The 27,743-nt window shown below is 54.8% G+C and overlaps 9 protein-coding genes and 1 non-coding gene across 10 annotated transcripts; 4 read left to right on the top strand and 6 right to left on the bottom strand.

Moving 5' to 3' along the window:
- Positions 1–500: 500 nt before the first annotated feature.
- BZA05DRAFT_398347 (uncharacterized protein) lies at positions 501–2,637 on the bottom strand. Its single transcript, XM_051483707.1, has 5 exons — positions 2,127–2,637; positions 1,942–2,052; positions 1,619–1,873; positions 1,355–1,562; positions 501–1,293 (listed from the first exon to the last, which is right to left on the bottom strand). The coding sequence occupies exons 1-5, from the start codon at positions 2,430–2,432 to the stop codon at positions 911–913; spliced, it is 1,263 nt and encodes a 420-aa protein (XP_051339453.1). The 5' UTR covers positions 2,433–2,637; the 3' UTR covers positions 501–910.
- Positions 2,638–6,475: 3,838 nt separating this feature from the next.
- BZA05DRAFT_398338 (2',3'-cyclic-nucleotide 3'-phosphodiesterase) lies at positions 6,476–7,505 on the bottom strand. Its single transcript, XM_051483706.1, has 4 exons — positions 7,434–7,505; positions 7,371–7,395; positions 7,070–7,301; positions 6,476–7,003 (listed from the first exon to the last, which is right to left on the bottom strand). Exons 2-4 carry the CDS (start codon positions 7,393–7,395, stop codon positions 6,646–6,648), a joined length of 615 nt encoding a protein of 204 aa, XP_051339452.1. The 5' UTR covers positions 7,434–7,505; the 3' UTR covers positions 6,476–6,645.
- A 579-nt stretch (positions 7,506–8,084) lies between these two features.
- Positions 8,085–10,226, top strand: BZA05DRAFT_47481 (kinase-like domain-containing protein). The gene is made up of 3 exons (XM_051488145.1): positions 8,085–8,108; positions 8,159–9,576; positions 9,986–10,226. Exons 2-3 carry the CDS (start codon positions 8,167–8,169, stop codon positions 10,001–10,003), a joined length of 1,428 nt encoding a protein of 475 aa, XP_051339451.1. The 5' UTR covers positions 8,085–8,108; positions 8,159–8,166; the 3' UTR covers positions 10,004–10,226.
- Positions 10,227–11,040: 814 nt separating this feature from the next.
- BZA05DRAFT_474073 (uncharacterized protein) lies at positions 11,041–12,585 on the top strand. The gene is made up of 3 exons (XM_051488105.1): positions 11,041–11,583; positions 11,755–12,021; positions 12,091–12,585. The coding sequence occupies exons 1-3, from the start codon at positions 11,233–11,235 to the stop codon at positions 12,349–12,351; spliced, it is 879 nt and encodes a 292-aa protein (XP_051339450.1). The 5' UTR covers positions 11,041–11,232; the 3' UTR covers positions 12,352–12,585.
- A 2,225-nt stretch (positions 12,586–14,810) lies between these two features.
- On the bottom strand, positions 14,811–15,884 carry BZA05DRAFT_47446 (uncharacterized protein). The gene has a single exon (XM_051488127.1). The coding sequence runs from the start codon at positions 15,636–15,638 to the stop codon at positions 15,057–15,059; it is 582 nt and encodes a 193-aa protein (XP_051339449.1). The 5' UTR covers positions 15,639–15,884; the 3' UTR covers positions 14,811–15,056.
- A 1,210-nt stretch (positions 15,885–17,094) lies between these two features.
- Positions 17,095–18,689, bottom strand: BZA05DRAFT_47459 (uncharacterized protein). The gene is made up of 3 exons (XM_051488134.1): positions 18,076–18,689; positions 17,894–17,999; positions 17,095–17,606 (listed from the first exon to the last, which is right to left on the bottom strand). The coding sequence occupies exons 1-3, from the start codon at positions 18,536–18,538 to the stop codon at positions 17,504–17,506; spliced, it is 672 nt and encodes a 223-aa protein (XP_051339448.1). The 5' UTR covers positions 18,539–18,689; the 3' UTR covers positions 17,095–17,503.
- Positions 18,690–18,997: 308 nt separating this feature from the next.
- Positions 18,998–19,511, bottom strand: BZA05DRAFT_474071 (uncharacterized protein; the record flags this gene model as incomplete). The annotated part of the gene is made up of 2 exons (XM_051488104.1): positions 19,119–19,511; positions 18,998–19,062 (listed from the first exon to the last, which is right to left on the bottom strand). Exons 1-2 carry the CDS (start codon positions 19,219–19,221, stop codon positions 18,998–19,000), a joined length of 168 nt encoding a protein of 55 aa, XP_051339447.1. The 5' UTR covers positions 19,222–19,511.
- Positions 19,512–21,585: 2,074 nt separating this feature from the next.
- Positions 21,586–22,877, bottom strand: BZA05DRAFT_316981 (major facilitator superfamily domain-containing protein; the record flags this gene model as incomplete). Its single annotated transcript, XM_051480395.1, has 2 exons — positions 21,586–22,615; positions 22,687–22,877. Coding segments are annotated over 2 exons (1,221 nt in total), but the record flags the coding sequence as incomplete, so codon positions are not given.
- Positions 22,878–24,119: 1,242 nt separating this feature from the next.
- BZA05DRAFT_373696 (GPI transamidase component PIG-T) lies at positions 24,120–26,246 on the top strand. Its single transcript, XM_051481735.1, has 2 exons — positions 24,120–24,376; positions 24,447–26,246. The coding sequence occupies exons 1-2, from the start codon at positions 24,201–24,203 to the stop codon at positions 26,062–26,064; spliced, it is 1,794 nt and encodes a 597-aa protein (XP_051339445.1). The 5' UTR covers positions 24,120–24,200; the 3' UTR covers positions 26,065–26,246.
- On the top strand, positions 26,172–26,284 carry BZA05DRAFT_t180. Its single transcript has one exon. It is a non-coding gene; the product is annotated as a tRNA-Leu (tRNA).
- Positions 26,285–27,743: the final 1,459 nt, after the last annotated feature.

The raw sequence follows: 27,743 nt of genomic DNA, 5'->3' as shown, positions 1-27,743 counted from the left end.
CCCCTCTCCCCCGCTACTCTATTGCGAGGAGAGCGGAAGTTAGTTGATCTTTCTATATGGAGAGAGCTGGCAAGTTGTAACAGACGGGTTTATAACCGAGAAATGGGCAGTTTACATCATGTCCAGTCACTCGCTGCCAGAAATCTCGTGCGCCATTGATGCCATTTGCTACCTAACTTATCACTCGGTGCTTGGCATTCGAGTAGAAACTTAAGGGGGTATGTAGGGCGATGGCAAGAGCAAGTCGGAGATCGCAGACAGGGCGCTTGCCTTATCGCCTTCTAGTCCACCATGGATCGGCTATGTATATGAGGGGTTGCCGGCCGGCCACAAGGGGCCTGCACGAGGGGACTAGGACACTGTAGGCCGACTCGGCCGGCTACGGAATTTGCACTTAATTCGAGCTTTTATTTTCCTTTCCCGTTTGCTGTGTATCTTCCCCGGTGCTTGCTATCTCTTGCACACGTAGGAAAGTGTGCGCCTCCGGGAACTACATATGTCTCCGCCTGCCATTTCGCCCCGCCCTCTTTCCAGCCCCGCTCCGCCCTCAATGCTGAATGCCTCGCGGACCTCCTCTGAAGAAAGCCTTACGGCAATGTGTGTTGCTGCTGCACGCGCGCCTCTCACTCTGCCCTTGAGCAGAAGAACCAGGTTTCATTTCATTATTCATGATCGTATTTCGAATTCGCACTCCTCCGACGAAGCCATGCGAAATAGACGCCCAAACAACTTGAAGAACCCATGAACCGACGGAAATGTCTCGTCCGATACGTACCGGTACTCCACAACGCCTATCCAAAATCATGAAAACATAAAACTGGGCCGGGCCGGCCGCGCCGCCCGAAGAATCCCCCAAAAAAGAAGCGGACCCAGACATGTCACATGTATCATACCTGTCCACCCCAGGTCTTCACCGATCAATCCGCAAGTGCACGGACTGACCCGGACGCACCGCGCAAAGCACCGAATCCTTTGCTCTCATCTCGCGCGCGATCTCCACCGTCGCCTGCCCCTTCTCCGGCTCCTCCATCTCAACCAGTTCCGCGGCACTATTGTAATTGCAATCCGAGGCGTAGGAGTTGGTAGTTGCCGTCGTCACCGGCAGCGGAGGTTGATGTCGCGCCCAACGCCGCAGTTTAGTTAGTCGCGAGTGATTGCCGGAGTCGTCTCGGGGTGCCAGGAGGAGGTCGGGGAGGACGCGGCCAAAGAAGGTGCGTAGTGCGGGTAGTGAGCACGCAATGATCGCCAAGGTGGCTTCAAGCTGGCCGTAGATTACGGCGTAGAAGGAGTCCCCTGGGTTGCGTGCATTGTGAGTTCGGATTTACTACCGTCGAGGGGAGGCGGGGAGAGGTACAGGAGAGATCGTATGAGTACGCAAATATGGGTGCATATGTCATCCGGATTATTGAGAAGATGCATGCCAGCCCCCCGATAATGAACATGAAGATCGTTGCCGCCTTTTGCTGCCAGCCCATCCGTAGTCCCATCACCATGTATATCGGCAACGCCATGACGGCTAAATCGGAGGCGGCATGAATCGATCCCGCTATGTAGTAGTAACTCTGACACGGACCGTCAGTAATTGCAGTCATTATTCTCGAGATGGATATGTACATACAAAGTAGTTTTTACAACGAGCATCGGGGTGAAAACGCCACATGAGGTCAAAGTTAACCCTGAGGGGAAGACACTGGAAGACTGTGACGAAGCTTAGGGCAATTGTGAAAGCTATATGGAAAACGATGAAGGCGTTGAGCACCCGTTTGAGGCCGACAGAACACGAGATGCCAGCTAGTCGCCGGACGAAGCACAACACCGAGAGTTTGGTAAAGAAAACCGAGATCATATAGCAAAGAAGAGGTGGGACCGTTAACTATGTACATATGCCATCGTCAGTTCGAATCTTTTACTGGAGGGGGCTTATGCATTGCCATAGCGCACCCTGACACTCATCGCAGCCTGGTCGATCGACTTGATATCCCACCGGTGCTGTCCTAGAGCGCCATACCACACGGAGTAGATACTCAGTGCCGAGAGAATCCCCGCAAAAATCTAAAAAAAAGACTCGGCATCAGCGGGTTCGAACTTTCGGAACAAACAGAGGCGGAGGCGGGGGCTGCACGAACCGTAGCAGGAATAATCATCCAGTCGTCCATGTGAAGCCGTCCAGTCACGATCCTCCGTGTGACGACTCTCGTGCAAGCCACCACAAAGCACAAACTCATGGTGACGAAACAAAGCACCACGATCTGATCCCCTCGAGATTCTGCCACATAGCCCTTGACAAAATTGGGCGGTATGAAGCCCTGCTTCGGATACGCGTTGAGTCCGGCGGCCCGACCTTTCGCTATCGCAATAGCCGCTGCGAGGGCATTCGCCGGCTTCCAGTCCTCCCCACTACCTCCGTCTCCCGCCCGAGGCAGGACGCCCATGTGTGTTCGAACCCGACGTTATCGAGTGTGATGCCGGTAGAGTAATCGAGGTAGTACTATACAAGTAGCAGCATTGGTAGGCGAGGTTGATTTCCGAAGAGTTGAAGTCGTCATGTATGTATGTGCTGCATGTAAGCCGTAAATGTCGGCAACACATGTGGGACGGGGCATGGGCCCCAGGTACCTGGTATAAGTACTACAGGTTATCGCCCAGAAACCGTCGGGCAAACAACTGCATCTTTGGGTGTGTCAAACTAGCTGCTACTATAGTACTCAAGTATGGATGCCTACCCCACATCATCCATGTACTATGGATGATACTAGCCGACATTATTGCTTGGACAAGGAGCCACAGCGGTTGGCCTCACCATGTTTTATATAGTTGCAGCAGGCACTCGGCGTCCCTCGGTAGAGTAAAGTACCGTTAAAATGTATAGGCCGATTAGCTATAGTACTCATGTAGCCATATTGTGGGGCCGAAATCCGCCACGCTCATTCGGCTGTTCAAGTTTACGGATCAGAGTAGCGTTTCCTCTTATGCATACCAGCCTCCTATACCACAAACACGGTCCGAATCAGCGAGTTCGAATCATCTAGCTGAATTTTCGATCGTCGGAGGCTACAGATCTGCTCGAGATGCGAGTATCCATAGTAATACAATCCCACACTCAGCTTACGCAAGCCGCTCGACTCCCATTTGCCGGGCTTACAGATCGCCGTGCCTCGGCACGCACCTTCCACCTCCGGATCGCTCGTGGAGCGGCTTTGAGGGGTCGGGCCAGCAGTTGACGACTCGACGGGGCTCGCTTCCAAGTTTCCTCGTGCTGCTGCTCCGGGAACACCGGGACTAACTATTAACTATCCCCCACGAGAACAGCCGAGAGCCTATGTACCATACACCTGCCACAACAAGGCTACGACTTACCTCGATGAAACCCAGGGCCTACATACTACATAAACTCCAGTAGTTGGCCCCCCTCCTCCTCCCCACTGGCCAACATCGAGATTCGGGAGGTGGTGGGGGGGCAACATAAACTTCTTACAGGTTGCTGCTACAAAATTCCATCTACGGAGTTCCTTTGATTGCGAGCAGACCATGGATCGCCAAGCTCAAGCGGGCATATCCAGTGCTAAAGGTAAGACTCTTTGGTTTCAAAGTCTCCGCTACGGTAGTTCTCTACCACTACGTACCTTAGTTAGCCCCGGCTTCCCCACTTCAATCGACATCGTGCTAAATAAGCGGAGGGGGATCCATCGCTCGCGTCGTCCCGCATCCCTCATGTTTGATATTGATTCTGAAGGTTTCAATAACGGTAGAAGTACTTGGATATTTATCTACGATCCTCCGGCTCCTTCTCTCCATATTGTGATTGGGGATAAGCACATGCGTCGGATATTCGATTAGGCCACGTGGTTTTGAATATCTACCAGAATACTATCATCATTTATGTATCTGGAGTTTAGCCGAGACCGTTGGTTCCTGCTGAGCAGTTACCGTACTCCACTCAGTAGATACTGCCAGACGAATTAACCGCACGTCAAATACCCAGCCCTAGTCGACGTTAACGGCCGTGTGGCTTGTCGCCAAGGGCGGTTTGGCGATCGACGCGGAGTCGAATCGAATCTGGACCCGGAGAAGGAAGTTAGCCTAGGCATGTACGTAGAGTACATAACGGGGTTGGGATCGTCACAATATGATACCGTAGGGAGTTCAAAAGTCGAACCGTTTGAAGCTCCCCACAACCATCAGTTACTGTTTCGGCCCTATGCTTGCTCCATCCAGGATCAAAGACTCTGTTCCGACGTAGTTAATACTGTTTTCTATGTAGGTAGTATCTTAGAGCTCTTTGAGCATATCCCCTAGAGTGCAGTTCTCACCACAGATATATCGGACAAAACATAGATCTATAATCAGGGTATGCGAAAGTTTGGAGTGACCGATAGTGGTTATTGCTGGCCGAGTCAGCGTGTGGCTGATACGGCTGTGGCGCTTGTGTGGCTATTCACATCTTTGTTGGATGAGCGAGAATATCCTACATAGACAGCAATCAAAACGGCATCCAGCCAGCAAAAGTGACCGGAAGTAATAAAGGAAAACAGCCAAGTACTTATCTTTGTATGTTTTGCCAAGTGAAGACACTGGAGCCAGACCGCCCTCACTTTAGTAATTCCCTCGACGTAACCACCCTTAATCCGTCAGGACTCCCGCAGCAGTCCACCGGAAGGTTCCTCGAACGAAAGGGAAAGACATCGGAGTAGTCGTCTGCTCATCATCTTGATTAACCACGCATCGTGCATTCGTTTAATCGAGCCGTGACCTCTCAAGCAACACATTTATGCACATAGGTACACATCGGAAAACTTCCGCTTCAGCAAAAAAATCGCCACGCATCTCCGTTCGGTCGGCCTGTTTACTACCGTTATGGTCTCATCTAGGCCCCCGACGGTCCTTGCGCGGCTGCCACCGATTCCCTCTGTATAGCTTGGCGACTGTTTCTGTAATACATATGACGTCGCATATTCCGACCTCGTCGACGGTGCGCTGGCATACCCGGCTGCGTGGGAGAATGGGTTCCGCGTTCGAGGTTCGAGGTATCGCACCTGAGTGAGCCAGCAGAAATGCCTTACACACGGCGGCCTCGGGGCAGGTGGGTGGTATTTATCTATCCGCGCTTGATGGGCTCAGTCGGTAGCCCATGACATGACGGAACGGAAGGGGTGGGAGAAAAGGATTATTCGCTTATCGGGTAGCAATTCAGTTCCTGCGTCCGAAAAGCTTCTGGAAGCACTAGAAGAAGGATTTTAGAATTGGTAGAGTACGGTTACTTTGGTAATCCATCCCATCAGTTCACTGTTCACTGATGCGGCGGGATGCGCGCAATTTCTTTCGCCTGTTCGCAACGTGTTCCTGAACACATCGACATCGGGCACACTGTGCTTTTACTACTTCAACTCAATAACCCACTGCCTGACAGGAAATGACGAAGAGAAAACAACTGGGAGCCCTGGAGCGCCTATCAGGCCGGATGTCTGGACGCAGTTTTTTTTTCTTTTGCGCGATTGAGATTGGACGGGCGAGAGAGCAGCAGGCACCGATGGAACGAAGAAGAAAAATGTAACTAAGAGCCCAACAACACGTTCGTCACTCTCGTTGGTCCTAGCCAAATCGTGGCATCAGGCATCTGTGTTGTCAGGATGCGGCGACGGTATCTCTGATTCGCCGAACCACCACACCAGGCGTGATCCCAGCATGTGCGAGACAAATCAGTCATGGCAACTGGAAAGCGCGCTTGCGCTGTCAGATTGTTCCTGCCAATCGAGAGATCTTCTGGAAGGATCATGGAAGTTGACTATTCTATCGCGACCGAACGATCGGCGAGAGGGGAAATAGTCAAGTGAACCACCCTGGATAGCTACGCCATAGAGCTGGAGAATTCCCCAATCATCAGCGAGAGCTATACTGATGAGAAGCTATTCCCTCCCGCGTAGCTGCGTATGTTTTGGGACCGAAAGAAGGCTTGATCGTTTTCGACTTCGAAAACGATTCTATGTACTGTTCTCGGTCATGATGTCGAGCTCGAGGCCCGAAGGACCGGTCCAGCCAAAGGTGAACACGAGTAGAAAAAGGCGGCAGGCGGCTCCAGCTATGTACATGTCCTGATGCAGAGCCTGTCTGACTGGTGGCTCCAGGAAACGTTGTAATGCGAATGAGCACATCCCACCGCAGCCCGTTCTGACGGGAGAGGAAGGCTCAAATCCGCGAAATTTGCGAAGGCTCCTGCAGCCATTGTAGCTGGGCACACCCTCAGTGATGAAAGGTACAAACGCAGCCATTCGGGCTTGGGCATGCTGGAAGAGGCGACGAAAATCTTGAGCCAGCGATCTACCAGCACTTCCTGCGGGTAGATCTGGTGCCGCATTTGCACACTCTAGCTATGTGCCCACCCCTGGAAATGGGCACAATGAGAGTCCAGTCGAGGTGATGATTGAACAAGGCTCTAATTGGTCCATAGGACGACACATCTCTGTGCACAGAGCTGAAGCACGGCTTTGGGAGCTTCCTAGGCCATTACCAGTACGGACCAAGAGAGGAAACAACAAAATAGAGCCTCATGATATGTTTCTCGGAGGAAAACCGAACCGCGCACAATGTTTCAATTCTAGGAATTGTGCTCGCTCGCTCAACGAAATCCATCCTAGGCTTTCAGCCTGCTCACAAAACCCTCTCCGCAATCACTTTCCATTGGTCGAGGTCTTTCCAGGTCTGAACTAGGACCACTCGACCACCCTTCCAGCCTCCCATTGCAGAGTGTACAGCGGCTGGTCCCGCAACCACCCCCGCGTCATCAACATCCTCCGTCACTTTGTGTAGTACTTCCGCCTTCACTTTCTCCGCCGGCATCGACGAGTAAACCAGGCTCAAGTGTGGCGTAAACACGACAGTAGCCCATAGCGTGGCGTCGGCTTCATTGACATTGCCTTCTGCAAACTTGTGCCGGCATTGTCTGGCGAGGCCGACGAGTGCTGGAGTTTTCTCTGCGTGGAGGGTGATGCGTGTGAAGAAAGTATCGCTGGTCGGAAAAGAAGATCAGTCAATGGGTTCCTGCCTCACATCGCGAAGCACTCCGGGCGCACACCCAACATTGAGCTCCTTGAAGACGACTTCAGGAATGTCCTCGATTTCGAGGTCATTGAGCACCGATTGAGGGTTGGCGAATTCTTTCGGCAGACGGCTCGTGAGCGTCACGTGCGGAATGAACGAGGGAACGGTCTCGTCGGGCGCGAAGTGGGGTGGAATGGTCTTGTGGATCAGCTTCGATAGCGTAGCGTCGATAGCCGAGCCGGCGGGAGGAATGAGCCACAGCGACGCTGGACGCTGCTGTCAGTACGTACACACCCCTCACTCAGGCTTGAAGAAGGGAAAAGAAGGGTGCGTACAGCCTAGTACCAAAGTGTTAGACATTTTCAATCGAGAGCAAGGCAAGGCTTCGGTAGGTACGTGCCTGGCATTTCGGTATTTGTGAAGGTGGTGGTGGCGGCGGTGGTGAGTGAAGTGCTGGCCAGAGAAACGGGCTCCGCAAGTGGTGGGGTGGGAGCGGGGGCAGGGCACTTCGGTGGGTGTGGCAACGACGTTACACAAGACCACCTGTACGGAAAAGAAACGGACTCGACTAGAACGTACAAGGCTACGGCCCAACAATGGCCCAGGCCGCACGGTACCAGGCTCCCCAACGATGACCGCCCGCAACGACAGAAGGCGGCCACCTCAAGTTCACCACAACTCGAGCCGTGTAGGCGCAGTTCGGCCTCCTCGGACATATTGCACACACGTATTTTGTGTGCTCAGTATTCAGTAGGGACGAGTGAATGTGTTTCTACGTAGGAGGAGGCTCATCGGCGGCCTCGGGCCTCAGTGTTCGGCCTCGCGCCCGCCCGTGATTGAATATGAGCACTGGTAAATAGCTTAGATATATATAATCCAAATGGAAGTAGGAAGTGAAGCAGTATCTCCACCACCATCATCACCATCACAGCTCATTCTATCATCACCAGCAAAGGATAGCATTGCATGCTCCTTCATCACTAGATCTCTACTCGACCAAACAATCTTTCCGACATCAATTCACCCTCATTCATACTCAGTCCGTTCGCCAGCCGTTCCGGAAGACATCAAAAGTAAGCGTTCCTCATATCTTCTTCTGCGGACCAAAACTGACAGAAACCAGTCACTACAATGGCGACACGAGTCGAGCGTTCTTTGCACGCCATCAAGCAGTTCAATACTACATTCCACAAGACCAGCTCAGTTACAGAGTCCCGCCGGGCTTCAGCGAGTAGTTCCAGCGGAGACTCCTGGGAGAACGGCTTCATCTGCGAGCGCCTTAGGGATCGGATCCATGGTTTCGAGAAGCACATCACGAACTCGCCCACAGGACTCATGAGACGCGTCTACCCCAAGAACGACGTCTACAGGGTCTTGACATGCAAAAACATTCGATCGCTCCTCCAGTGCCCTTGCGAGGGCAAATGGTGCCGCGGCAGAATGTCTCCTGCCACCGAGCAAAAAATCACGACAATCTTCAGCGAATACCGGTTGATCTTCGCCATTCTCCTGGAGATGGAGCGTCTCTGCCTCATCCACAGCTTTGTTGAGTTAGGGTTTACCGACGAGAGCGTGCTGGCTCATCCGCTCCAGCAGAGTGAATTGGAGCAAGTCATGGATGATGCTTACATCAGGCACGGGATCCGCGACAACCACTTCTGGAAGACTTTCCACCACCACAAGCAGTACGAGTTCCTTCTGCCCAACATCCCAGCACTCGAGAAGGCGGACGCAGACGACATCTTCACAGTCAACATCAGCCGGACTTTGCCGATTAACCTGAAGCGCCAGCTCGGCCGCGGAGGCTACGGTGACGTCTACCAAGCCGAGCTTCTCGACGGCTACCACAGCCTCGAGACCATTGACGGCTGTGTTGCCGTCAAGATTTTCCGGGTTTCCTCCAGCAGCGGCAGCGAGAAGAGCCGGGACTACGATGATGAGGATGACTACTACACCGGCGCCGGCGACTGGGACGACCAAGACTGCGCCGCCGAGACCCGCAACAACAAGCGCTTCCAGCACTCGAACATCGTGCCGATGCTTGCATCGCTCAGCCACGGACCCGAGAACATGTCCTTCTACCCGATTGCGCGGACCTCGCTCCAAGCACTGATAAGCGAGCCGACGCTCACTCCCCCGAACAACACCACCGTTCGGATCGTCGAGCAAGTCGCCGACCTCTTCTCGGCGCTGAACCAGATCCACACCGGCAACGAGAACGGCTGCGGCTACCACCTCGACATCAAGCCGGCCAACATCCTCGTTCGCGCCGACGACAGCTTCGCGCTGACCGACCTCGGCATGGCCCACTTCAAGACGCACCAGGAGGTGCAGCAGGACCGCTCCTTCTCGGAGACGCGCATGCGTCCCTGCAGCGAGGAGTACGCGGGGCCGGAGCTGACGGGCAAGCGGATCCACCGGTCGTTCGACATCTGGGCGATGGGGGCTGTCTTCCTCGAGCTGCTGGTGTGGATCGCCGAGGGGCGCGACGGCGTGCGCAAGTTCCACAACGCGCGCAAGACCAAGAAGGACTACAAGATCGTGGCGAGCTTCCACGAGGACGGCGCGGTGAAGAAGGAGGTTTTGGAGAAGATCCGCTCTCTGCAGAAGCTGCAGCGCTCCGACGCCGTATTCCTGGGCGCGCTCAACGTGGTGCAGCTGCTGCTGCGCCCGGACGAGGCCGAGCGCCCCACCTCCCGCGAAGCGGAGGTGCTCATCCGCACCCTCCTCGACCAGGACGTCGTCCGCGCCATCCCAATGACCGACTTCAAGCAGCACGTCAAGAGCCTTGTCCGCGACTTCCGCAACGCGAACAGGAAGGCGCTCATTCAGCCCCGAAAGCTCTCGTTCCGCACTTACGCTACCTTCATCCAGTCGGCGTTCCGCATCTCGCAGACGCCGCGACAGAATGGCATCGTCGGGTTCAGAGGCGTCGTCCTCGGTGTTGGCGTCGCCGCTGCGGCCATGACCTGGAAGTCGTGGAAATGAGCGGCTCGCCGCTTCCCCTTCCTACTTCTTTTCTTGTACATACCTTTTTTTTCTTTTGTTTGTTTGTTTTTCCCGGTGGCTTTTTCCTGCGTTTCACGATAGACATAGACGGATACTCACTTAGATTTCTATTTCCTGTTGAGCGGGTTTTTTGCTTTTTGTTTTTGGCGTTTTCGTTCGGCATTCTGTTTTTTCTTTTCTTTTTCGGCGTACTCTATAGAATTTTAGACGGTTTAGATGGGATACACGGTATAGAAGGATGGGGGAAAAAGCATAGACGGTTAGACTTGGAGGGGGAAACGGATAGATGGCTGGATAGATGGTTGGATAGACGACGGACTGGGATGACGGACTGGGATGACGGACGATTTACAACTTGCGACTTACGACTTACGATTTACGACTTACGACTTTTTTACGACTTTCTTACAATTGGTTGGCGATTAACGACTTACAATTGGCTGGCTGGCTGCGGGAAATGGGGGGAAGGGCTGGTGGGATTGGCTCTAGGAACTGGGTGTAGGGGCTGGGCTGGTGGGATTGGTTGACGAGCAACGGTTCATGATTGGCTCGGGGAATTGGGGGTGGGGGAGTCGGGACCGGGGACTGACGGGTTCGGTGGAGGGATCGGTGAATGGATGGATCATGGATGGACGGATGGTATCTGGTTAGCATTGTCTCTGGGCAACCATAGGAGACGAACACACGGACGATCGCTTAGAATCTCTTTCACATGTTCTTTTCTTCTTTTCTTCAGGTATAGACTCTTCTACTATAGACGGCTCATGAATTATGAATCGCTTTTGTCACACAATACAGAACCATCTCAAGAGCATATTATCGTGACTCACTCGGTCCCCATTTGAGCTCGGTCGGGACTCGGGAGTCGAGGATTGTCGTTGCAAGTTGCAACTGCAGCGCATGAGCACCCATCACTTAGCCATCCGGGAACCACCAGCGTGCAACGGTGCAAGACGGAGCCCCGTAGCCTCCATTCCAGTCAAGTGGAACGTCCACCGCTCGTTTCGAGCGTCCACCAGCCCAACATGACCTTCCAAGCATGTGTATAAACTACAAAGCTCATTTTCTCTCGGCCTCTCTCACTCACCCCACCACCCCACCACCCCTCCCACATCCCACACCATTCACAATACCACACCATTCACCGCACCACAGCACACCATTCACCACACTAGTCTTCACACCACCATGCTAACCATCCCCTGCAACTGCTCCGACGTCAGCACACGGTGCAAGTTCCTACGTCGCCGGGGCTGCCCCACAGATCCAGAAGCGGGAGAAACGATGTCGCCGTGCAACCACTGGATCCACGGGAAGTGTCTGGCGGAGTGGGCGCTCAAGATGCGCTACGAGGGGTCCGATAAGTGGATCCGCCCGTGCGGCTGCATATGTCCGCTCGGCTCCACGGGCCTCTCGTGGTGGTTGTGGGAGCGCTTTGGGTATCTCGTAGATACTGAGTTGCAAAAGCCGACGAAGGAGATGCTAGAGGAGTCGAAGCGACGGAGGGAAAAGAAGGTGGACGAGAAGGAGGGATGGGGGGTATGGAGGTAGCTGATAGAGGTGGTTTAGAACTTTAGATAGGGGTTTTAGGTCTAGATAGGTGGTACGTACAGCGCGGATGTCGGTCAAGGTTGGTTACCTATATGCCAGACCGAATTCTTCCTTGCTTGGTGCTGTGAAAGGATTCTACATCCAACTCTGCCGGCATAGAGTAGCATCGGCCAGTATACGAGACGGACCCTCAAGCTCGTTGAGATATGCAACGGTCGTACCGGCAACCTGAATACATTAGCCAGAACCTTCGCTCGCGGACTGGAGGACCACAGTACCTATTCGGAGACTCTTGAGCACCTCGGTAGCCTGGACTCTGCAGGGCAGGGAGAGGATGTGGTGTATAAGGTGGTCTTGGACGTCAAGCAGATCGATAAAGATGACCGAGACGTTCCCCCGGGTTATGATTACAATACTGACACAATTGTGAGCGGAGACGAGTCTGCGTACGACATCTCGGAGGGTGAGGCTGAATCGATCTTGAAGGGGAAGTAGGAGATGGTGGAGAGATTTGCGATGAAGAAGAAGGTGGAAGAAGCTCAGAAGGATGAGCCGAAGGCACTGGCCTTAGATATGGAGAAGATGATGGAGAAGATGATGGAGCAGAGGACGAAGGAGACCAAACTGCTAAGTCCGCTCCTCCATCAGCGAGTCCCACGCAAGTCCGGAAAAGTCCCAATCAGGCCCGCAAGGGTCCCGCAAGGGTCCCGCTCCTTCGGCAGCTGGTCTCACTCAGGTCTGACCAAGTCCCGCTAGATCGATCATCTGTGCATACCGGGCAAAGCCCGCGTCCAAGCCGCCTCTGCTCCGTGGGGCGCCGCATCGGACTGGTCGGTACCGGGGGGTTTTTTCACCTGGACTAGCCAGCGCGGACAGGAAACGGAGGTCGTGGGTTCGCCATAGTCTAGATAGGCTGCATGCGAAATAAAACAGGAAGATCTCTCTCTCTCTCCCGCCTCTGCTCCCACGCCCCTTAATAGTAACCCCAGGGCCAGATGAATTGTGACGTATTTACATAGCATCCCACGAAACCCGCCATGTACAACATGATGCACGGCCGACTCTTTCTTAGGTTGGGGTGACTTTGGTTGGGGTAAACCATCAAGTTTCAACAGCCACACTCCACAGCAGCCACACTCCACAACAGCCACACTCCACAGCAGCCACACTCCACAGCAGCCACACTCCACAACAGCCACACTCCACAACAGCCACACTCCACAACAGCCACACTCAGCAGCCCGGCCTCCGCACGGCCTCCACACGACTCCGCCCGGTTCAACCTTCAAACTTCAAACTTCGATTCCGAGAATCCGAGAATCCGAGCTTCGGGTTCATCGAGACTCGAGAAGGAAGCCACTTTTCGATCTACCTATAAGGTAGGTGCATAGGTAGGTGCATAACGTCAGTGCATACCCAGTGCATACCCAGTGCATCAGCAGTGCATCGCCGGATGCTCAGGATGTCAGCCTTCACCATCAGCCTTCACCATCAGCCTTCACCACCAAAGTTCACCACTCTACTCTACTCTACTCTCCTCCACTATTCTAGAGTACTATGACAGACTGGTTAACAGCAGTACCTACCACCAACCAGTTCAAGTTCACAACCCCAACTCCACCACTCCCGGAGCCCGGATTGCCTCGAGAATAATAAGAAGGCTACCCACGGTACACACCGTCATAGTAGCTGCTGACGAGGTGCCTAGGTCGTTGTGTGCAATTTTTGTACACAACAAGAATATATAGTTGCCATGTTGCTACTACATAGCCCACCAGGTAGTACCTAGCTCATTCACTATCTACTTAGTAGGTATCGGCGGCAAAATCAGACGAAAGCAGTGAGCGCAGTGAGCAGTAAGCACACCGCACCTCACCTCACTCGCGCTCGGTTAGTATACTCTACATAGCCTGGCAGGTAAACAATGTGTCTATATGATCCTGGCAAGTAAACAATGTATCTATATGATCCTGGTATATATAATTCGGAGGGCAGAAAAGAGGCCAGGTGGCAGCAGCAGCAGGAGGAGGAGCGGGCATGTAGATAGCCCATAGGTACCGGTACATGGCCAGGGCGGACAGGAAAAGGAGTACGTTGGGCCGCCATAATTTAGATAGGATGTATGCAAAATTGATTGATGCTTTCTCTCACAAAATACTGCCGTAGCTATAATCCCTTGGATCGTAATTTTATACTTAGAGTTCCAAAAGGGCTACGCGACTCCACTCAACCCGGAAAATCTCCAAAAGTAGGCCATATCACCTTGTTCAGCACGGAAATCGTCACCTGAATAATGACTATCTCGGGGGGCAAAGAGATGAAATATTAAAAGCCCTTGACGGTCACCAACCCTCCAAAAGACAAAGCACGGATGAATAAGTGCTCCCGCACGGTATATCACTCGCTAAAACCTGGCAGGCAGATAAATAACACCTGACGTCTCAAAACAAGTCCTGGAAGCCTAGATTTCATTAATACTTCTCTACGGCACTACTCTATCGTACTCTAGACGTGACATCGCCAGCTGCCCTGTCCTGGAAGGCCATAGAAGCGGTCCAAGTGTCCAAATTCTTCTCAAAATGTAATGCCACGAGGAATCGACATTTTCATTCTTCCATATTTACCTCTGAGAGTTGCATATGATCTTCAGTATTACTACGAAAGGTAACCTAGAATAAATCCTCTTTTTTTTAAATGTCGTTACGATGGCATAGACCGCCGGACAAAGATTAGCCTCGTTTTGAGATGACGAAAAATGTCGACATTTGCGTCCAAAACCCAATGATCGTGTAAGGTCTGGGGGGTGCCGCTGCGTCACATCAATTTCTAGAGCGGCTGAATCATATTTTATAAGCTCTAGGGGTTGAGGGCAAGATTTCATGTGGTGGTGGGCCAGTATGGCCGTGGAAAGCTGTGAAAATCACGCGAATTTGCGCTTCTGGGTGGAAAGTTTAGCCTTAAACCATCATTAGAACCACCACAATATGCTTAAAACCCTTTGTTCGTATCTAAAGAAAAACTCTATCTAGTCACAGCCCTACTCTGGGGTGTTAGTGGTGCGACTGGGTGGGTGGAGGAGTGGCCATTTCTGAGGCGATTTTGGAGCTCCAGCGCGTTACGATCCATGGGATAGGTAGCACACTCGTGGCGCACCGTTAGACATTGCTAGGTCTAGGTCCAACTATTGGATTATATTCAGAGCTTTCGTCATGTGATGAGATCTTGTGCCATTCCGCATGTCGACACCTCCTTCCAGTACATGGCCCCCATTCGTGAGCGGGTGGTCGGTCGCTGGTTGAATAACTCTCGAGACTCGACGCTCAACGTCACAAACTCAAAACATGGATTCTATATACAACCACAATACCAAAACATATACACCGGCCAAACCATCCATTCGCCCATCCATCTGTCCATCCGTCCATCCACCGAAGCCCAAACGCCAACAGAACCGTGCCCTCTCAGAAAGGCCGTGCCAAAATCCCCACCATAGCCTCCACCGATCCCGCCTGCGTCAAAGCCTGGTGCAAAGCTAAGTTTTCGTCCCTCCGTCCGTGCCCACCACCACCGCCACCACCACCGCCGCCTAATCTCCTCCGGCCACCGCCGCCGGCTCGACATGTGTCTGTGTGCCTCGTCAGACCGAACCGTGACGAGAAGCGGCGTTCGCAGATGTCGCAGGAAAAGGGGAGTGTGTGTGTCGATATGTGCTCTCTGCAGTCGCGAGTTAGCGGGGGGGAAGTAAAGGCATCAAGGGGAGGCGGAAGAGGTGTTACCGGACTCGGCACATGTAGGAGAAAGTCTTCTGTGCGCACTTGGGGTGCGAGGATGGGTTTTGGACGTAGAAGGGACATGGAAGATGGTTCCGTTGTCCGCGGGAGGATGACGGCGAGGGTGGAGGGGCGCTGTGGCGTGGATATGGTGCGGACGCTATCGGCGAGGAGAGAAATGTTGGCACCGTTGGGGATGGAAGATAGGGCTGGGGCGGGGGAGAAGGAAGGTACGACGACGCCGCCGCCAAAGCAGGCTGGGCTGTTGACCATGGTGCTGTGGTGCTCACGTTCGGATTGTGCTGCTGCTGCTGCTGCTGCTGCGGTGCCATGTAGGACTGGTCTTGATGCGGCCAGAAAAAATCCCACGGGTTGAGCTCGTTGTTGTTGGCGGGTGGGGTGGCCATCGCTGGAGGTGCTGACTTGTCGTCGTAGCTGCCGGAAGCGGATATCTGCAACATGACGGGGCTTCTTTTATGATGAAGGAGTCTTCGGGAAGTTAGCTATTGGTCTTATATGAGTTTGGATTGTGTGCAGTAGGCTTCTTGAAGCTCCCCCCTCCCTCACTCCCTTCCGCCACAGATGTGCGCAGCCGGATATCTAGTGTTGCACTGTATCTCATTAACTTTGACGAGTTCTGGCTGAACCATGTAATACGGGATGCGGAGCATGGACGGCGGCAATAAGCGTGCAGGCTTTCAGCGGTCGTAGATCATATTGACGCAGAGCAGCAGCGGACTCGGACCTCTGGTGGTGGTGGTGGTGATGGTGATTGGTCTCATCCGGTGTTTCGAAGTGGAGGAGGACGCAAGATTCAGAGTTCGACCATCTATTCGCCCGGCTCGTCCAACCAGCAAGCCGTGGGGTCAAGACCTATGCATGCAGTATGAGATTGAATCCGTCAACATCGGGGGACGAATGGGGGGAAGATGTCGGCGTTGCACACAATGTATGCGATTCTGTAAAAAACCGGATGATATCGAGTAATACGGAGGGAGGTAAACCCAGGTTTCTCACGGAGGTACCAGGCCAGCTCGTTGTCGATCTCCGCGCCCACCGCTAAGACGGGCACAATAACGTCCATAATGCCCTCAGACATTCAGACATACCTAGACTCCCAGACCTTTCTAGAAGGAGGAACGCCACCATCGCCCCTTCCTCCCCTCTTCTACGCCAGGCTAGATCGTAGGTAAGGACGGTCGAGGACTACATAACATCCATGTCTGTGTGTCTGCCTGCATATATGCCCGCCTGTATTCGTACGTGCGTGGAATGCGCACAATCGCCTCTAATCAGAAGGAGGGCGGCTGGGTGAGCCTGCTTCAGGTGTGCCAGCTTCCTATCCTGACTGCTTTCCCCGGTATGCCGCCTCATATGCTCCAGAGTGTTGCAATTGCTGGGTCACACGACGACGCGAGAGACTGCACGCAGAGGCCAGGATGGCGGAGCGCACACACACATACACACTCTCTCTCGACGGTGGCGCGCCTGTATTCGGATACCCATGATCCTCTAACAGGCAGGTATTCAATTCCGAGTCCTAGAAGAGATCCGAATTTCTGCCGTGAGCGAGGATCATGCCAGACAGCTGTCGCGCGATGGGGGAAGCCCGCGAGACCACCGCACCAGGGAGCCGGAGCGAATCCGGACACCTTTCTCTTCTCGAGGGTGGGAGGGGTCTGCAATGTTGCAGCGGTCGGACGGAGCAAGTGAAGAGGAAGTAGGTAAGTACTGACTTGGGTATGTATCATAGCCAGCATAGAAACAAGGTACTGGCGATCGAGGTGCAACAGTCGCCAGCGGGAGGGAAGCAGCTGCTAGCAACCAACCAACTCCCTCTCGTTCGACGGACTTGTCTCCGAGGGCGGTCCTGTCGCCGCTGATTGGCTGGCATTGTTCTAGAAGTTCCCAATAGAAGGATGTGCTGACTTGTGGTGGTTGCTGGTGGTGCGCCGAACCCTGGCCGAGATAAGCGGCCCAAATTCACACTTTAATCTTACTTCTAGAATGATGGTAGAAGGAAACTAGTACATCCCTGCACGTAAGCTGAGCTGCAGACTTGCAGGCGGGTTGCAGAATTTATGTATGTAAAAACCTTTCGGCGACCGGCTGTTGGTGCGAAGGATGATGGTGGCCCATCAACGCTTGCGGCCTATGTCCCCGATCAAGTGGTGACTGCTTGGGAGCCGTTCGAAGGGGCAGCTTTCTCTGCAGCGACGAGTGGGGATCAGGGGATCTGTTCTGATCGGTCCAGTCCTTCGCAGTCAGCACAGGCAGCCGTAACCAATCCGAGTCGAAGAACGAATAAGGAACAAAGAACAAAGCCAGTAGCACGGGCAGGCGTAATCCGAGCAACAGAGGTGATGCCGCGGGGGGATTACCACGGCGCACGCAACTTGCAGGATGCAGATGCAGATGCAGATGCAGATGCAGATGCAGATGCAGATGCAGATGCAGATGCATGAACAGTGATTACCGTAATTTGGGGACGAGCAGGTAGGATCCTGCAATAGTACGCGGCGCCTAACCTTTCCAGCATGCTTCCAATAGAGGGCAAGGTAGGTGCTATATGATGTTCCCGCGCACCCCTCCGTGGTATGTTCCGGCGGGAGTCCGGATGGAACCATGAGGTACCTTGTATGTCAGTATGTAGAGTACATGGGATCGTGGAGTCACCAACGACGCAGCGACTCGGCACCTTGTTACGTACATATCTTTCCCCCCTCTGCGGCCTGCGGAATGACGGCGATTCTTGCAACAACTTGCCAGTGGATAACTGCAAGAACCGCTAGTTGTTTTCGCTCGAGGCGCCACCGCGTGTAGCGAGCGATCTTCGTTCGTCCGAGGTAAGATGTAGGGAGGTAAGATGTAGGGAGGTAAGATGTAGGGAGGTAAGATGTAGGGAGGTAAGATGTAGGGAGGTAAGATGTAGGGAGGTAAGATGTAGTGAGAGACCCTCGACAGGTACGAGCAAATGTAGAACGCGATTCGATTGAGAACAAGAAAAGAAAGAGGTCTATGAACTTCTGCGGATATCTGTGGTGTTGAGTAATGACTGATGTGTTGAACACGAAACGGACCAACAAGACGAACAGAAAAGCAGTAACAGAGAACATTTCAACGTTGAGGCGATCGCATCGGGTCTGCCCGACATAACACATAGGTCGATGCATACCGCCTCTCACGGTCTCACCGCTCCCCGCAACTCCTCCCTCGGCGGGTGCATTAAGCACTTGGGTGGGTGCGTCCGGAGAGGGAGGGGGGGGCAGCCGTGTTGGCGGCCGCCTTGAGCGCACTTTACCGCCCTCAAGCTCGAGCTCGTCGTTGGATCATGGATGCCGTGGCATCGCGATGAACAGAGGAATCGATTTGGATGTATCGTATCTATGCACTTAGGTACTCCACTCTGCAAGCGGGGGATGTCAACAGTCTCACCGTTCCATGTCGGGTCAACTGACGTCCAACTTCCAAGGACCCCCGGCACACCTGCACCTTGACCGTGCAGCTGCCGTCGACAGCCAGTCAGCCAGCCGCTCTCAACCTTGAATAACGCTCCATCACCCTGGATGAACTGCCGTCTAATGTGTAATGCATCTTCTACAGGTCTGCCTCTCGTAGCCACCAACTACTGCCTACCGTAGATAGCTGCGAATCGCGGTTCGAGGTGGTGGTGGTGGCGGTGGTGGGTTCATCTCTGCTCCGCGACTGGGTTCAGGTACCTACATCCTACATACACCTGCGGGCGCGGCTTACATTCCTGCGTTCCCGCGTCAGCCTCCTTCTCCTTCTCCTCCTTCTTCTCCTCCTTCTCCTTCTCCTTCTCCTTCTCCTTCTCCAGATATATTCCCTGTAACATCTGCACATCTGCACATCAGATGCCGGATGGCCAGTCGACAAGTTGGGAACTTTTCGGCGTATCTACACACATACGGCGGCCGGTCCAGAGTAGGCCTGGGCGTTCCAAGTTCCAACTACCAACCCGCCATTCGATCATTGTGTGTAGAGTATATCCACCACTCCTTCCCCCGACGCCTATGGACTACTGGTTCATCGCCATTGATATGCATTTATGTATGTACCGACGACACGACGATGCTGCCTAATGCACTCAACGGACACCGGACACCGGACACTGGACACCGGGCCCGACTGGCGGTAGACCGCTATTTGTTCCGATCCAAGCCCCCTCTCCCCCCCCCCCCCCCCCCCCCCCCCCTCCCCCTCCTTCCGGGCCGGCCAGCTGGCTGTTTGCGGCTCTCCAAGCTGGGTCCTCGAGAAACGGCCGGCCCGCCGCCGCTGCACTCCATCCCGCCGCCGCTGCACTCCATCCCGCCGCCGCTGCACTCCATCCCGCCGCCGCTGCACTCCATCCCGCCGCCGCTGCACTCCATCCCGCCGCCGCTGCACTCCATCCCGATTCCCGACCGGCGGTTCCCAAATCCCGTACGTACATAGCACCGGTACTTTAGCCTTTAGGCGGCAGAAGCGACTCACCTTGCAAAATGATTTGGTCCCGTATTTAACCTCCGCTTCTGCCTTGTTCTCTCCAACCTCCAAACGTAACCAGCCTCCAGGTATCATACCTATCGCGTGTTTGTGTTTGTGTTTCCGTGGATCCTTCGCACGTGTGCATTGTACTCTATCTACCTACTCTAGAGTAGGTACATGGAGGCTGAGTGGGCAACCCCGGGCTCTACTATAGTAGATACGGCTATTTTCCGTATGGCCTCCGCCGCGCACGAGCTCTGTTCAAACCTCAAAGCTAATTCCGCCCATCTGTCTCTTGATGAGATGGTGAACCCATTTTGCTGACGGTGGGTACTGTGAGACTCGGGGGCCAGACCCGATTCGGTCGCCTCAACGTTGTCGTACTCTGTTGCTATCATACTTTCATGTTCGGTCTGTCTCCAAGTACACAGCACACGAGGCATAGACCTTATCACCACCATCACGAAACCTGTCTATTAGTTCAACATCGCGGAGTTACTTGAGGTTTTCCGCCTGAAGAACACAGGCTGCTTTCTTTTCTTGTTGCTTTCTAGTCAATTCAATTGGTTAGATACCCCAGTTGCCCGTACCCACCGCAGGTTTCTCAGTACGTAAGTGGTCCCCCGCTTATGGCATGGCGTGGCATGGACTATGAAGGCTTACCGCGGACTCCACTGATGCCAGATGAATGCGTACATGCATAGCGCAGACAACCCGCTCCGTATGGGGTGGTGGAGGCTTCCTCTCCTCTTTCCTCATACTCGCTGCTGCTAGATAATGGGTACATTCATGATCTCGTGCCGTGCGGTCGGCACGTAATCCTTACGCTACTGCTAGGCCCGTGGGGGGACCGTTTCTCGCAGAGTCTGAGTCGCAGTTCCTGGCGCTCTACCGTTCCCTGGCTGAACTCATCCCCCCTACTACCATCACCAGCTTTCATCCCGAATATCCGCCGCTCTGATGCGTGGATCCGGCGGGGAAGGAGTGGCCGCGGGACCATCGACGACACGCACGGGGGTGGTGGAGGTGTCACACTGGTGTGGTTGGTTGGTTGGTTGGTTACAAAGCTGCGACCTGACGACGCCCAGCTGTCTACCAAGCATACGGTACCTAAGGTAGAATAGGAATCGGAGGTGGGTTGGACACTGGAAGTGGACAGCGCACACCCACCATTCCATTACATGCCCATCTCGATTCTGGCACTTGTCTCAGCCCTACGACAGGGCGCTCGGTCTAGTCCGACGCTGTTTAACCTTCCCCCCCTCCCCCCCCCCCCCCCCCCCCAGCACGGTGCGGGGGCTTGAGTTTACGCTTGGTTAAAGCTTAAAGCAGTCCACTGTCCACTTCCGGAGCACAAGATGGAGTGGATTCCCCTTGCGATGCAAAGCGAAATGATGTGCTTAAACTTTCCCCCTTCCTCGCTCCCGCATCTTTGGCCATGTTTCTTCTCTGCCAAAACCGCTTCCAAGCAAAAACTTTCCTTCATTCCTCCATTAAACAGAAACGCAAACGGGTATCTCGAGCCTCTCAGTTATATCCAAAGCCAGATCGCAGCAAAGAGCGCAACCAAAACGTTACACGCATCATCGCCACAGCACAGAAACCCATGAACCGGAAATAAACAAAAACAAAAACAGAAGAGCATCCCTCCGAACTCCAACTCCCATCCCATCCCTTGCCTTGCCTTGCCTTGCTTGTGTATTCAGACAGCTCCCTCAGTCAGCAACCTCTTCAGCCCCGCCTGCTTCCCGCCGGCGCCCGTCAAGAAAGCGCCAGGCACCACAACGGCAGCCAACGCAGCCTGCAGCACCAGCGCCCACTTCATATCGCCATCCTTCGTCTTCATCGCGTCCATAGCGAGGATCATGATTCCACCGACGAGCTGACCACCGCACCACAAGAGGCTACTCGTCCACTCTGGCGCAACAGGATGCGTAAACTCGACACTCAACTCCAGCGCCAGGGGGAGGAGACAAAAACTGGCCGCGCCCAGGATGGCGCCGACGACCCAGGGGCCGGCGACCTTCCCGCCGTCGGGGACCCAGATGAAAGCGAGGAAGCACGCAGCATTGACGGGGATGCATATCTTCAGCGCGAGGAAGTACGAGTGTGTGCGATCGATGATGGGGGAGACGATGGCGGAGCAGACGAGGCCGACGATGATCAGCAGCGCGCCGGTGAGTCCCGCGTCGTCCGACGTGTACCCCCGCGGCAACATGATCTGGTTCAGCAGCGTCGTGAGCGCGTTGAATAGCCCCAGGTAGATCGAAAACATCACCCAGATCAGCCAGAAGTCGCGGCTGTTTCTGAGCACGCGCACGGTCTCGGCAAAGTCCGCTTTCGCGTGGTGCCCGCTCGGGCCCGGTGGTGAGGGCGGGTGCGCCGGGAACGCGGCCCAGCCGAGCACCGCGACGGAGCTGATGATCGCGACGTAGAGCACCATGTCCGGGAGCTTGTCGGCCGTGGTCGCAAACATCGGGTTGATGAACTGGCCCAGCGCGGCGCCGAATGGGTTCGACAGCGAGGCGACGGCCGTGGCAGATACGCGTCCCTTCGACGTGAACCAGAGATCGCTGTAGTGCGGCGGCGCGCTCAGAACGAATGGCTGGCTGAACCCGATCAGGATCTGCCCGAACATTGTCACGCTGAACGAACGCGTGTGCGTCCCCGCGTAGCGAATCCAGTTTCCGGCCAGCAGGAGAAACGCGGCCAGCAGCAGCGTGGGCTTGATCGAGTACCGGCCGAGGAGGTAGATCACGGCACTACCGTCTCATCATCAGCAACACTCCCTCCCTCTCCCCCCTCCAACCCACAACAGAAAAGGATCTCATACGGCGTAGCAACAGCATAGGCAAACAGCACGACGGTACTAAGCCAATTGACCGGCGACTCGGAGTCGAGGCGGAACCACTCGGCGGTAAGATTCGACACGGGCGCGTACGTGAGCCAGCCCCAGGACACGACAATGTTCATGACCATGAGCATCACGAGGCCAATCCATCGTCGCCTGTAGACGCGGTACTCCCCGGGGTTCGCGATTTCTGCGGGCAGCGCTGGATCGTGCGAGTGGACGGAGTCGGCGGAGTCGGCGCTGCGTCGCTGCGTCAGCTCGAAGGCGTCTGAGGATGGCTTCTCTTCGGAGGTGCCGCGGGCGCCCTCGGAAACGCTGCTGAAGTCGTGGGTGGTCGTCATGGCTGGCGTGGGTGATGGTGCGTTGGAGACCGAGCCCGGTCGAAGGCGGTTGCTGTCTGCCTCCTTGTGTGGCCGGTCGGGAGCAGGGTGTGGTCTATGGTGGCGAGTTACCGTACGCTCAAGAATCCCTTGTACCGTATAGTGTTGTCTCCAGACGAAACTCCAGGTATAGTTATATCCCAGCAGTATCCACACGCTCACTCGTCTATCGATCGGTATCTAGGTAGCGGGGATCAAGACGCCTTACAGAGATAGAGTCGGTAGGTAGAAATACCATAGCGATGGGCCCCGCTCAATCTATCTGTCCGAGCAGAGACCACAACTCATTGACGATTTCGCAACTACAGCCGATGTTACAGAGGCTTGTGACGATCCGGTGTAACAGCCTGCGCGGACCACGCACAATAGAGAAGGTGCCCCCAGGCGTGGGCGGGGTGCCTAAATCAATGCAACCGCCTACCGGTAGAACAGTAGGTATTTTTTGCTCGAAGTACTTTGTGGTCAGGGGATACACGGGGATATTATCCTCTACCGGTGTGCCCTACGCTCTGCGGCTTACTTCGGAGTAGAGTAGAGTATCGAACCTACGGTATCGGCCGTGACGACGCCACACTAGCTCGGGCACGACCACATGCGCGCCACAAAAGCATCACTGAGTATCACAGAGGATCACACATTTACATATACGGTAGCGTAGTAAGTATGATGCTTCATTTGCGAAAGATGGGGTTGTTATTTGGAGTGGTAATGGAGCCTGGGAGCTCACGCAGTATTGGACTGGAGTTTGGCTTGGAAAGTGTAGCGTTGAGAGACTGAGATGGTAAGAGAGGCACGTGAGAATATCATGTTCATTGTTCCGTACCCGACCACACCTCATCAGAGAATTGTTTTGAGGAGTAATGGAAACCCAGAGGTTTACATAGGATGTATTGGTGGTTGAGAGGCCCTCGTGTTGTATTTTACATTCGACTCACACTTCAGCACTCGCGACGGCAAGTTCCGCCTCACGTGCTCCCTCGCCTCCAAGCTCGCCAATGCTCAACGTCTCCTTTCGTCGAGGAGCTCACACGTAACCCAATTCGCACAGCGACACACCACGCATTCCCACGCCGACCATTTCATGTTCCTGAACAACGTTCTCGGCGCCCACTCACGATGAGACTGCTCCGCCGGCTGATTGCAGTCGTTCTCGCCACGTCGCTCATTTCCGCCGCCGTTGGCAGCTCCTCCTCCGCCGTTGGCAGCTCCTCCTCCTCCGCCGTCGTCGACGACGATGATCACTACGAATATGACGAAAACTTGCTCCTCAAGACACTCCCGGGGAACTCGGTGTACGTCTGAGCTGAATTGCTACGCGGGGATGTCGTGTGTGTCGTGCTAATGCGCGGGGGAGATTTCTAGCCTCGCATCGTTCCGCTTCGTCATGAACGGCACATTCAACAACCACCACAGCGTCTTTCCGCGGTCGCTCGCACAGATCCTCTCGCAAAGCCACGCGCGCGAGCTGCACCTAAAATTCAGTCTCGGGCGGTGGGACGCGGAGCGGTGGGGCACGCCGATCGGCAAGGCGGGAGGCACGGGGGTCGAGCTCTGGGCGTGGGTCGAGGCCGACGACGATGCGGGCGCGGATAAGCGCTGGACTACACTCACTAACGCGCTCTCGGGTCTGTTCTGCGCGTCGCTTAACTTCATCGATGGGACCAGGACGATCAGGCCTGTCATGAGTTTTCAGCCGGAGGGACATCACTCCGAACGGGAGATGGAGAGGCTGCATTTGCTACATGGGAGCTTGCCTAGGGAACCCGTGTGCACGGAGAATCTTACACCGTTCTTGAAGCTGCTGCCGTGTAAGGGCCGTGCGGGTATTTCGAGCCTGCTGGACGGCCACAAGCTGTTCGACGCCCAGTGGCAGAGCATGTCAGTGGTGATCAAGCCCGTGTGCGATGGCGACCGGTGCAGGCTGCAGGTGGAGCAGACGGTGGATATGGTGCTCGATGTTGAGCGCTCGTTGCAACGGCGGGACTCCCCGGTGCCGAAGCCGCGTTCCATCGAACAGCTCAACTGCGACGCCACAAAGTTCTACGGAGTCGGCGACGCGTGCTTCCCGCAAGCGGATCTCGCCGATCTCCCGTGGAGCCTCGCCGAGATCTTCGGCAGACCCATCCGAGGCGTGTGTCCCCTCGCGCGCTCAGGCTCCGAGGAGCCGGCCGCCCACGTGTGCGCCGTCGTCCCCGCCGGCCGCCCCATCTTCGTCTCCCAGGACTCGTACGAAGTCAAGCGGCAAGACGGAACGCGGTGCTTCGTGCTCCCAAACGGCAAAGACTTCGACATCATCCTCCCACTGCAATCGCCGCCCCTGCCACAAGACATCTCGCCCCCACCCCTCTACGCCTCCCGCTCCTTCACCGGCCACGGCCAAGAGCGCGGCGGCGTCCAGGCCGTCCTCCGCAACCCCTCGCCCACCGACTCCGTGGAGTTCATCTACCTCGAGTCGCTCCCGTGGTTCATGAAGCCGTACCTACACACTTTACGCACGACGCTCTCGCCGCCCTCCCCCCTCGACCCCCTCCGCTCCCTCTTCTACCGGCCGGTGCTGGACCGAGCACGAGGAGCGCACCTCGAAGCGGCGCTCACCCTACCACCCAACAGCACTTTGACACTGTCCTACGATTTCGACAAATCCGTGCTACGGTACACGGAGTACCCACCAGACGCGAACCGCGGCTTCGACGTAGCCGCGGCGGTGATCACGATCCCGCGCACGGGGTTCGCGATCCGCACGACGAGCCTGCTGCTCAGCCTGCCCACCCCGGACTTTAGCATGCCCTACAACGTCATCATACTCAGCTCCACCGTCATCGCCCTCGCTTTCGGGAGTATCTTTAATCTGCTCGTGCGCAGGTTTGTGGCCGCCGACGCTATGCCAAGGAGGGGCGCGAGGCTCATGACGGTTAGAGGGAAGATACTGGCGGTGGTGAAGAGGTTGAAGGAGAGGGGGGCGAAGAGGAAGACGGAGTAGAAGTGATAGATACTATACCATGTTTTAGTTGTTTGTACGTTATAGAGCGCTGTTGCATAGTGTAGCTGGGTGTTGTACAGGTGGGCGACGCAGAGGAGAGTACACAAGGCAAGATGGCCGAGCGGTCTAAGGCGCCAGACTCAAGTTCAGTCTTCTACCAGCAAACTGGTAGCGAATTCTGGTCTCGCAAGAGGCGGGGGTTCGAATCCCCCTCTTGTCAACATACTATTTTTGTTCCTGCTTCATTGATGGGGGAGATGGGAAGTGTGAGACTCGTTCATTTGACTCAAGTACGTGTAGAAGGGGGAAAGGAAGGCTGGAGTCTCAAGTTCTGGCTGTCCGCTATTCCAAGGCCTCCACCAACTCCAACTCACTCGAAGTTTTTTATCCCTGGTCAGTCAGTAGTAATTCCAGCGCCTATTTAGCCATAGATACCGGTAGGTAGGTATTCCTCACGAGTCACGACTGCCATTCACATGCGAGTCCCATTCACGCTGCCCACACCTTGTACACATAGAGTATTTATCGAGCACGCAATAGGTAGAAGCTTCGGTACTATCCCGGCCTATGTACACCGACGTGAGACATGAACCAATCGGTCTCACCGAGTCTTCCGCAGAGCTATGCCACTAGAGTACCGTTGTATGGAAGCAGCACGGTATGTGCCGCTGTCAAATTCACCCCTGCGACCCTGCCCCAGCAGCTCACCACCTCTAACCAGACAGCGCACACCGAAAGTTAGAGCCCCCAACGTCAGTTAAACAGCCAGTGTGTCGTTATTTGTGCCGGTAGATGGGTAGATCGACGGGGGCGGATGGATCATGGGCGGATGGCGAGACTCGAGACTGGGGAGTGCTTGTGCTTGTCTTGGTTACATGTGTACATAACTGGTACATACTTCATACCTTATACATAAGAAAATATAAGGACATACACGGACACAAGCGCAGACAAAAGCAAAATCCCAAAGCAGCCCAAGAAATCCCAGCATTGCAACAGCAGCAGCAGCAGCAGCACATGCGTGACGGTACGCAACGATGCATCTGCCATCCCATCGGCCATCCCGTCGGCCATCCCGTCGGCCATCCCGGACATCCCGTCGGCCATCCCGAACCCAGACATTCCGCATTTCACATTCTGCATCCCATTTACATGTTCCTATGTGCATTGTACATAAAAGTACTCTATACATGAATCCACTCCGGAGTTTGGATACAAACCGGTACTTGGTTACAAGTTACCGCCTAGACGGATCCGGTGAGCCCCCTCCTTCACTATACATCCACGGTAAATACTAGATATAGATGGTCGCACGATACCTATCGCCGCGTGCGTGCCACATATGTACATACGTGTAAGACAGGGAAGTTACAAGTTATAAGTTACAACCCATCACCCCTCGGATCTCGGCGACCCCGAACCGAACCGCGCATGCTGTGTGCTGCGTGCTGCGTACGGCATGGAGCGTGCGGCGCGGGGCGTGCGGTGCGGGGAGTGGGGAGTGGGGCGTGCGTGCATTGCATTTCTCGGCCATTCCGTAGTATACACACTAGGGTGGAGGGGTTACGTATGCCCGGCGGTACCGGTACCGGTGTTTCGGGATCAGTGGGGGGGGATATGGGATATATAAGAAGCCAGAGAACCCCGACACCAGAAGTAATAGTATACAGGCCAGAGCT

This window comes from Tricharina praecox (assembly GCF_024521635.1).
Source record: "Tricharina praecox strain CBS 144465 chromosome Unknown BZA05scaffold_12, whole genome shotgun sequence".
Classification (NCBI taxonomy): domain Eukaryota; kingdom Fungi; phylum Ascomycota; class Pezizomycetes; order Pezizales; family Pyronemataceae; genus Tricharina; species Tricharina praecox.
This window is presented reverse-complemented; position numbering and strand designations above follow the sequence as displayed.

Coding starts and splice junctions, on each gene's coding strand:
- BZA05DRAFT_373696 (XM_051481735.1), top strand. CDS start 24,201: ATGAGACTGCTCCGCCGGCTGATTGCAGTCGTTCTCGCCACGTCGCTC. Junction 24,377..24,446: donor ACACTCCCGGGGAACTCGGT/GTACGTCTGAGC, acceptor GGAGATTTCTAG/CCTCGCATCGTTCCGCTTCG.
- BZA05DRAFT_398347 (XM_051483707.1), bottom strand. CDS start 2,432: ATGGGCGTCCTGCCTCGGGCGGGAGACGGAGGTAGTGGGGAGGACTGG. Junction 1,874..1,941: donor AGGCTGCGATGAGTGTCAGG/GTGCGCTATGGC, acceptor ATATGTACATAG/TTAACGGTCCCACCTCTTCT. Junction 1,563..1,618: donor CTCGTTGTAAAAACTACTTT/GTATGTACATAT, acceptor GGTCCGTGTCAG/AGTTACTACTACATAGCGGG.
- BZA05DRAFT_47481 (XM_051488145.1), top strand. CDS start 8,167: ATGGCGACACGAGTCGAGCGTTCTTTGCACGCCATCAAGCAGTTCAAT.
- BZA05DRAFT_398338 (XM_051483706.1), bottom strand. CDS start 7,395: ATGTCTAACACTTTGGTACTAGGCT. Junction 7,302..7,370: donor TAACACTTTGGTACTAGGCT/GTACGCACCCTT, acceptor AGCAGCGTCCAG/CGTCGCTGTGGCTCATTCCT. Junction 7,004..7,069: donor TTCAAGGAGCTCAATGTTGG/GTGTGCGCCCGG, acceptor TTTTCCGACCAG/CGATACTTTCTTCACACGCA.
- BZA05DRAFT_474073 (XM_051488105.1), top strand. CDS start 11,233: ATGCTAACCATCCCCTGCAACTGCTCCGACGTCAGCACACGGTGCAAG. Junction 11,584..11,754: donor ACGAGAAGGAGGGATGGGGG/GTATGGAGGTAG, acceptor CTGCCGGCATAG/AGTAGCATCGGCCAGTATAC. Junction 12,022..12,090: donor ATTACAATACTGACACAATT/GTGAGCGGAGAC, acceptor AAGGGGAAGTAG/GAGATGGTGGAGAGATTTGC.
- BZA05DRAFT_47446 (XM_051488127.1), bottom strand. CDS start 15,638: ATGGTCAACAGCCCAGCCTGCTTTGGCGGCGGCGTCGTCGTACCTTCC.
- BZA05DRAFT_47459 (XM_051488134.1), bottom strand. CDS start 18,538: ATGCATCGACCTATGTGTTATGTCGGGCAGACCCGATGCGATCGCCTC. Junction 18,000..18,075: donor CGCAGAGGGGGGAAAGATAT/GTACGTAACAAG, acceptor CTGACATACAAG/GTACCTCATGGTTCCATCCG. Junction 17,607..17,893: donor ATTGGAAGCATGCTGGAAAG/GTTAGGCGCCGC, acceptor TGGACCGATCAG/AACAGATCCCCTGATCCCCA.